General features: G+C 44.9%; 1 protein-coding gene across 1 annotated transcript in view; it reads left to right on the forward strand.

Annotated features, from left to right (window-relative positions):
* LOC311061464 (voltage-dependent calcium channel gamma-4 subunit-like) overlaps positions 1-6,248 on the forward strand; it is a gene marked incomplete at both ends in the record, with an annotated part of 9,898 nt that extends 3,650 nt beyond the window's left edge. Inside the window, 2 exons of the mRNA XM_084080118.1 lie at positions 4,939-5,076; positions 5,395-6,248. Of these exons, the coding sequence (XP_083936244.1) occupies positions 4,939-5,076; positions 5,395-6,248 (992 nt within the window). The remainder of the gene's footprint in view (positions 1-4,938; positions 5,077-5,394) is intronic.
* Positions 6,249-8,592: the final 2,344 nt, after the last annotated feature.

Below are 8,592 nucleotides of genomic sequence, written 5' to 3' on the forward strand. Positions count from 1 at the left end.
CTCCAACTGATTCAGAATGCTGCTGCTAGAGTCCTGACCAAAACTAGAAAATATGACCATATTACACCAGTCCTAAAATCTTTACATTGGCTACCAATCACCCAGAGAATTGATTTTAAAATTTTGTTACTTGTCTATAAATGTCTCTGTGGATCTGGGCCCAGCTACATCTTAGACATGCTGGAGCCATATGAACCTTCTAGAACCCTTAGGTCATCTGGGGCTGGCCTATCAATTGTTCCATTTGTTGAAACAAAACATGGTGAAGCAGCATTTCACTACTATGCACCACAAACTTGGAACAATATTCCAGCTTCCATTAGACAATCCCCAACCATAGCTGTTTTTAAGTCCAAGTTAAAAACATATTTATTTAACATTGCTTACCCTACCCAATGATGGTTAAGAATAGCTAGGTCTTGCCTGGTCTTTAAATGACAATGTCACTTTTTATTATTATCATGTTTTGTATAAAAGGTGGGAGTATTTATTTTGCTCCTTTATCTTATTTTAATTGTATCTATTATATTCTCCATTTATTTTTAAAGTGCAATGTTGCACTTTGTATTATGATTTTGTTTTTATTCTGTAAAGCACTTTGAATTGCCCTGTGTATGAAAAGTGCTATATAAATAAAGTTGCCTTGCCTTGCCTTGCCTTGTGTGAATGTGGTCAGGTGAGGTGACTTACGCAAAGGACCAGCCATAGTCCCAGGTCTGTGGCCTCCAGTCTTTAGGGCCTATGGTGACGGTCATCTGGAACACTGTGGAGTACATCATATGAGCCACCATCCCCATCAGCCCTGAGGAGAGATAATGCATGTCCCTATACTTTATTTATTCTATTTTTAGCGGTGCCAACCGCTCTATACGTGGCTTTGACTCGGTGTCTGTGTGTGTGTCTGTGTGTCGGTCTGTGTGTCTGTGTGTCTGTGTGTCTGTGTGTATGAGCCCGGGATGAGCACGGCAAAGAAGCAACACATACAAACACACGCACACACACGCACACACACACACACACACACACACGGACTTGGAGATTGCCTATGCCATCTCTCCTCTCATTTGCCACACGTGCCACCGGTTATCAAAGAGGGGTCCAGGGACCCCCAGGGACGTCCGCCCGTATGAGCACGGGATGAGCACGGGATTTTAAACAGCTTTAACTCCAGTTTGCAGCATGCCACCAAGTCCAAATTTGGTATGTGGACTTAGACCACCAATACGGGCCGAGCATGAATTGCTCAAGCCCCGCCCCCTCTGTCTTCCCATTGGCTGGCCTTTAAACAGCCATAACTCAAGTTCGCAGCATGCTACGGAGTACACATTTTGGACATGGACTAAAACCACCAATAGGGACAAACTGTAATTACTTAAGCCCCGCCCCCTCTGTCTGCCCATTGGCTGGGCTTTAAACAGCCATTATTCCAGTTTGCAGCATGCTACCAAGTACAAATTTGGTAAGTGGACTCAGACCACCAATAGGGACGAACTGAAATGAGTTAAGCCCCGCCCCAAAGGCACCGCTTCCTTCACACAGGGTGTGATTTTTATTACTTTAGTAAGTAAAAAAACAGAATTCAACATGTACTTGATTAAAAGTACAAATGTATTGGTATCAAAATGTACTTAAAGTACCAAAAGTAGAAAGTACTCATTATGCAGAATGCGTCGCATCGCAACGCATTGTGAGATTGTAGATCGGCATTTTTTAATAGCCAAAGTTTAAATAGGGCTGAAGTGGTTGTATGTTTTGTAATAATAATCAAAATCTACAAAGTAACTAGTAATTAAAGTTTTCAAATAAATGTAGTGGAGTAAAAGTACAATATTTGTCTCTGAGATGCAGTGGAGTAAAAGTAAAGAAAATTGGAAATACTCCAGTAAAGTAAAAGTACCGCAAAATTGTACTTAAGTACAGTACTTGAGTAAATGTACTAAGTTACTTTACACCACTGCGCGTGCGCGCGCACACGCACGCACGCACGCACGCACGCACGCACGCACGCACGCACGCACACACACACACACACACACACACACACACACACACACACACACACACACACACACACACACACACACACACACACACACACACACGTATCTGCATAATAATGTACAGATGTGCGTTTGTGCAGAATATGCACTAAACGTTTGCATTATCACATGTATACGTACTCACACATCCATGGAGCACATGTACTCACACATCCATGGTGCACACGTACTCACACATCCATGGTGCACATGTACTCACACATCCATGGTGCACATGTACTCACACATCCATGGTGCACATGTCGGGTACATGGATGTGCACAAACAAAAGGGACAGGATGAGAAGACGGGGGTGGTGGGCGCGCATCAATACACGGATGTCAGATTGAAGTGAAAAGCTGTGGGAGAGAGAGAGTGCGTGTGTGTGTGTGTGTGTGTGTGTGTGTGTGTGTGTGTGTGTGTGTGTGTGTGTGTGTGTGTGTGTGTGTGTGTGTGTGTGTGTGTGTGTGTGTGTGTGTGTGTGTGTTGCGCTGTCAGGAACACAGTCTGGGGGTGTAGAGAGAAAGTGCTCTCCTCAGTAGATGGAAACACAGCCTTCACTGGCAGCCTGTGTGTGTGTGTGTGTGTGTGTGTGTGTGTGTGTGTGTGTGTGTGTGTGTGTGTGTGTGTGTGTGTGTGTGTGTGTGTGTGTGTGTGTGTGTGTGTGTGTGTGTGTGTGTAGCTCAGAGCCCTCGCATGTTTCACATCCTCACATGGAACAGGTTTCAGTACAGTCAGTCCTACACACTGTCTGTTAGCTGGTGACAGGTTGTACTGTATGGTATGGTATGTATTGTGCACTCATTTCCTCAGTGATCATTTAACCAAGCAGCTGTACACATGTAACCAAATGGACCCGTAACATTTCATTTGGTACAGCAGTGGAGTTACAAATGGATAAATGAACACGGATGATTTCACTGTGTACAGCATGTCTGTCTGTCTGTCTGTCTGTCTGTCTGTCTGTCTGTCTGTCTGTCTATGCATCCATCCATCAGTTCATCTCTACTTCAACTTGCAGTGCAGTAAAAGCATAATAAAAACAATTTGTTGAGATATAACAGGGATAGTTCACCCAACATAATTACATATTTTCTATCGATTACTCACCCCAGTAATCCATAGAAAAAAAGTCATTTTGGGGGTGAACTATCCCTTTAACTAATCCAATTCAGAATTGCAAAAACTGATATGTCACCTTCATAAACAGTCTCCTATTCTGACTGACCCCTTCTGACTTAGAACCATGTGTTTATGCAGTGATGAATTGACCCAGCTCTCATTTTGTCGTATTTAATGCTACAATAAGCATCCTCCCCGATTACATCACCCCGAAGACATATTCATTCATCCTATTAATTTTCATTAACTCTCAAGGACAGAGCAGTTAGAGCAAGACGGGTTGTATTTTTGGGTACAGTATCCGTGTGAGATGGCCGTGTAGAACAAAATCAGCTGTGTTTTGTGCTGAACAATAAATATGAATAATAAAGCCATCAGACGTTTAGCGCTCACAAAAGCAAATGACACTGATCATCATAGGAGTTTTGTCCCTTCAGCCATTGCGGCATTAAACAATTAAACAATACCGCAACAGGATGTTTTTTGTGTATTTTGGGGACTTCACGTATATTGTCTTGGTGTTGTGTTGTTTTGTGCTGTAGGTAGGTGCTTTTCTGTTGGAACAGACTGTGAAGATGAATATCCCTGAGGAGACAATAAATTATTACGAAATGTCTCTTTAAGAAAGCCATCTCTGTCTGAAATGACACCCTCGTCTTCTATTCCAGATGACCCCCGCCTTCGGCATTTTGTCCCCCATATGGAGGATGTGCTGTGTTCAGCACATTGTGCGTCGTTAGACTTATAGACAGATGTCATGGTAGAAGCACTTGGAGGTCAGTGGAATGAGACACGAGGAACACTGTTTCTGAGTCAGTGTTTCTGTAAGGAACAATTCATGTTTTACATTCAACGTTTAGGTGGTGATCGTGAACACAACTGCTCCCAAGCGACAAACCAATGCATTTGTGTGTTTCGCGCAGCGTTTTGGCCTTGTAGTTCAGCTATTTTTTATGCTTTTGTGTGACACTGTAGAATGATCAAGTAGGGCATTAATTCACAAAAAACATAAAAAGTTAAAATATGTAGATAAGGTTTCTGCACGACAGCAACGATAATATACAGTAGTAGTTTCAAGGTTCTTTTTGCTTTATATTTTAAGTAAATTGTTAGTAATAAAGGTGAAAACCATAATGTTGAAACCAGTATTATATTTAACGGGAAAACAATGACTTGATGATTGCTGAAGAAGAGAAAAGCAATATGATCTATAGAAGGGGTTCTGATAATGATTCGTGCAACTGAATTCTGGACCAACTGAAGTTCATGAAGACACTTGAGAGCAAGGCCAGAGAGGATAGAATTGCAGGATGCAATCCAAGGGTGATTGAGAATAGCGGTGCTGTTAGGGGAAAGCAGTGGATGAAGATGATTAATATTGCGTAGGTGGAAGTATGCACTATGCAGTATTGTGTAACATTGTTGATTGGTACTTCAAAAGATAAAGTGCTATCCAAGATGACACCCAGAGTCCCAGACTCTCTTAACTCATCCACTGCTAGAGTAAATAAATAAATAAAGCCCAGACTGCCAGCGATTTTTCGCTGTTCTTACTTTTCCAAGTATGCCCTTGATGAGCCCAGCAAGATGACTGTCCTCCAGTCAAAAATGGTCACATATGTTTAAGAGCCCAGTATCAACTGTCATGAACAACCAGTGATTTTGACCAAGGCTGCGTCTGCCGTACTGTGAAAGGAGCAAAAAACAGAGAGAAAGTGTTTAAACAGATTGTTGCGACGTCTCCTCCTTCTAATCTCCTTGTTATCCATGTGTTCAGGTGTGGTGCGAGCCTCTAGCATCTTCCCGATCCTGAGCGCTATACTGCTCCTGCTGGGCGGAGTGTGCGTTGCATCCAGCTTCTACAAGAGCAAGAGGAACATCATCCTTGGAGGAGGGATTCTCTTTGTAGCCGCAGGTGATCTTATTGCTTATATTTGTAGACTCCACAGCATACGACTGTATGTCAGGCATTTAGCTAGATTTAATTAAACACATTAGCCTACTTCCCTGACTGCATGTACAGTACAGAAACATACTTTGAGTCTTGAGTAGGGAACCGGACCAATTGCCACTCCTCCACTCCCCAGTGGCCTGTACATCTGCTATTTTTGAAAAACTTTGAAAAATCTTTTTTTTTTTAAATTACGAAAAAGTGTGAGAACTACTGATTTACAAGGCATTTGTAGAATCGGCCTCAGGTCCGTACCACTCTGACATGTTCTTGCTCCCTCAGGCCTCAGCAACATCATCGGGGTGATCGTGTACATCTCGGCGGCGCTGAGCGACATCTCGCCCAAGAAGGACGAGGACAAGAAGTGGCACTACTCGTACGGCTGGTCCTTCTACTTCGGCGGCCTGTCCTTCATAATGGCGGAGATGGTGGGCGTGCTGGCGGTCAACATCTACATCGAGAAGAACAAGGAGCTGCGCTGCCGCTCGCGCGCCGACCTCTTCAAGAGCACCACGCACGCCGTGCTGCGCCTGCCCAGCTACCGCTTCCGCGGCGGGCGGTCCTCGCGCTCGTCCTCGCGCTCCACCGAGCCGACCGGCCGCTCGCGCGAGAACTCGCCCGGCGGCGGCACGTCCAAGGCCTTCAGCCTGCCGCCGTCCGCGCCGCCCTTCTCCGTCGCCACGCTGCCCAACCCGCACCACGGCAGCATCGGCGGCGGCGACATCTCCATGTACACCCTGACGCGGGACTCCAAGCTGGGGAGTTTGGGGGGCGGAGCCCCGCCCCTCTACGGCACGGTGGACCGCGCCACGCTCTACCAGCTGCACAACTACTTCCCCAAAGAGTCCAGCGGCGGCAGCGGGGGAGGGAGCGGGGGCATGGTCGGCAGCGGGACGCTCACCTCCCTCTCCAAGTCCAATCTGGCGGCGGCGGCGGCCGTCGTCGCCGCCCAGAACGCCGCGCCGCTCAACACGGCGGTGGCCCCGCCCGCGGCGTCCCAGACCGCCGCGCCAATCTCCACGGCGACCATGGAGAGGGACCGGGGCACGTCGGCCGGGACCCTGGATCGCCTCGGGGGCAAGCGGGATCGGGACAGCAACTCAGACACCCTCAACAGGAAGACCACACCCGTTTAAGATCAATTAACACAAACCCCTCCCCCCACGCACATGCAGAGGAGGGGGGGGGGGGGGGCAGTAGACATGGAGGTAAAATGACGGCAAGAGAGAGAAAGAGAGTGAGTAAGAGGGGGAGAGAGAGCGATTGAGAGAGAATTTGATTTAAATAGAGAGGGCTGATATTGTTTGGGTGACACTGTAATGGTATTTGTCTTGTCAGTGAGCCTGCAGTATTTTGCTGCCATCACAGCATCACAAGCAGTCATAAAACCCCTATACTGTACTGAACGTGCAGGTCATGACAATTGCCTTAAAACAGCCATGACTTCAAAGTTAAAAAACGCTTCACTTTGGTACAGTAGTTATACTGTAACTACAGAACAGTGGTGTAGTAACAGCTAAGAAGTGTGTGTGTGTGTGTGTGTGTGTGTGTGTGTGTGTGTGTGTGTGTGTGTGTGTGTGTGTGTGTGTGTGTGTGTATTATATATATATATATATGCACATGTATATATATGTATGTATGTATGTACTGTATGTATGTATGTATGTATGTATGTATGTATGTATGTATGTATGTATGTATGTATGTATGTATGTATGTATGTATGTATGTATGTATGTATGTATGTATATGTATGTGTGTGTGTGTGTGTGTGTGTGTGTGTGTGTGTGTGTGTGTGTGTGTGTGTGTGTGTGTGTGTGTGTGTGTGTGTGTGTGTGTGTGCGTGCGTTACACACACTCCTCACACTGTGTAGCTTCCAGGCGAATTGGAAGTCTTGAAGTGCCTTGCTCGAGGGCACCTGGATGGCGGTTGCAAGGCGAGGGAAGAGTGCTGCTCACTGACTCTTCCCTGCTCAAGAGTGTGCACGACCGCTCCGTCCAGAGATCTGAACAACAGCCATTGCGTTTACAAGCCTGTTTCTTTCACCTTTAGGGTTGGCATAGTGCCATGTGGGAACGGGGCCTGCTGTGAACATGTACTCGCGTGTTAGTTTTTGCTATTGTGCGAAAGGTCATTAGCAGGTTGAAAGGCTAGAGCTGTGGGCGGTAATGTCAAGTCAAATCAATTCACTTGTATTCATAAAGCACATTTAAAAACAACTCGTGTTGACAAAAGTGCTGTACAGCTTGCACATATAAAATATATATCTGGCAATAACAGTAGGTTAAAACATGAGAGTTAAAACCACATAAAATGTTATACCAAAACACAATCAACAAAAAAGAATGGAGGGCGAAATGGTTTAATGGTTTAAAAAGGTTCAAAGGCCGAGGAGAACAGGTGTGTGTGTGTGTTGAGTCTGTATTTAAGGGAAGGGGCAGACCTAATGGGTGGGGTTGGTATATAGGCTGTTCCACAGTTTTGGGGCAGTAACCGAAAAGGCAACCCTTTTGCTTCAGCCGAATGTGCGGGACCATAAGAAAAATAATATGTTCAGCAAGTGACCTACTGTAGAGGTGTCAAGGCTTCAGAATAGCTCAGAGATATATTGTTATCGGAGTAGTTGACCCAAAAAATGACTTATTTTCAATCAATAACACACCCCATGGCATGAAGCCTTGAATTCATGGAGATTATTTTGTTTTTGTCGCATTCCTATCCTAAGCCAATAATTATGACCGGGTCATCGGTCAGTAGGAGACTCAGTAGGAGACTCAATTGCAAATTATTGGCTCAGGAATGTGACAAAAACTAAAGATTCATGAGGTGTGTAATTGATAGAAAATAAGTAATTCTTTGGGTGAACTACTCCTTTAACGTAAGGTAGGAATGGGCGGTTAAGTTAAAAGTTAAAGGACAACTTTGCTGATATTTAACTATTGTGTATGGAGGACAAAAAAAAATGTCAATGCGTTCTGTGGAAGGATCACTCTTTCAGCACCATCTGTTGACGTAAAACTCCACACGAACGATAGGATTTACATTACATATCATTTAAGAATATTCCAAGGGCAGTGGGCTGACAGGGACCCTTAAATGTGACATGGTTTTATAGATGATGTTTAAAACTATAGGAGCCTAGTATGACACATCGTGATAGACGTCAGACGTTCATAGTGTTAGTTGTTGTGCTTTTCGGGCTTTGACTACACCACTGCCTATAATGGCAGGTATCTTGTTTATGTAATTACCTACAGCCAGGGTTCGATTTGTAAGAAAAATAAAAACAGAAGCCCTAACCCTTCTTCTTCATAAGCAGAGGCACGGATCAGCCCAGCTATCCACCCCAACAAATGGAACCCTGTCTACAGTAGATCTTTCTAGGCTTTTATGACTGCATAATGTTTGACAGATACTGCAGACTACATGACATCTTCTGTACAGTGTCACCATAAAGGGCTGTACACTGTAGACAACAT

This window comes from Gymnoscopelus microlampas (assembly GCF_963454915.1).
Source record: "Gymnoscopelus microlampas genome assembly, chromosome: 15".
Taxonomy (NCBI): domain Eukaryota; kingdom Metazoa; phylum Chordata; class Actinopteri; order Myctophiformes; family Myctophidae; genus Gymnoscopelus; species Gymnoscopelus microlampas.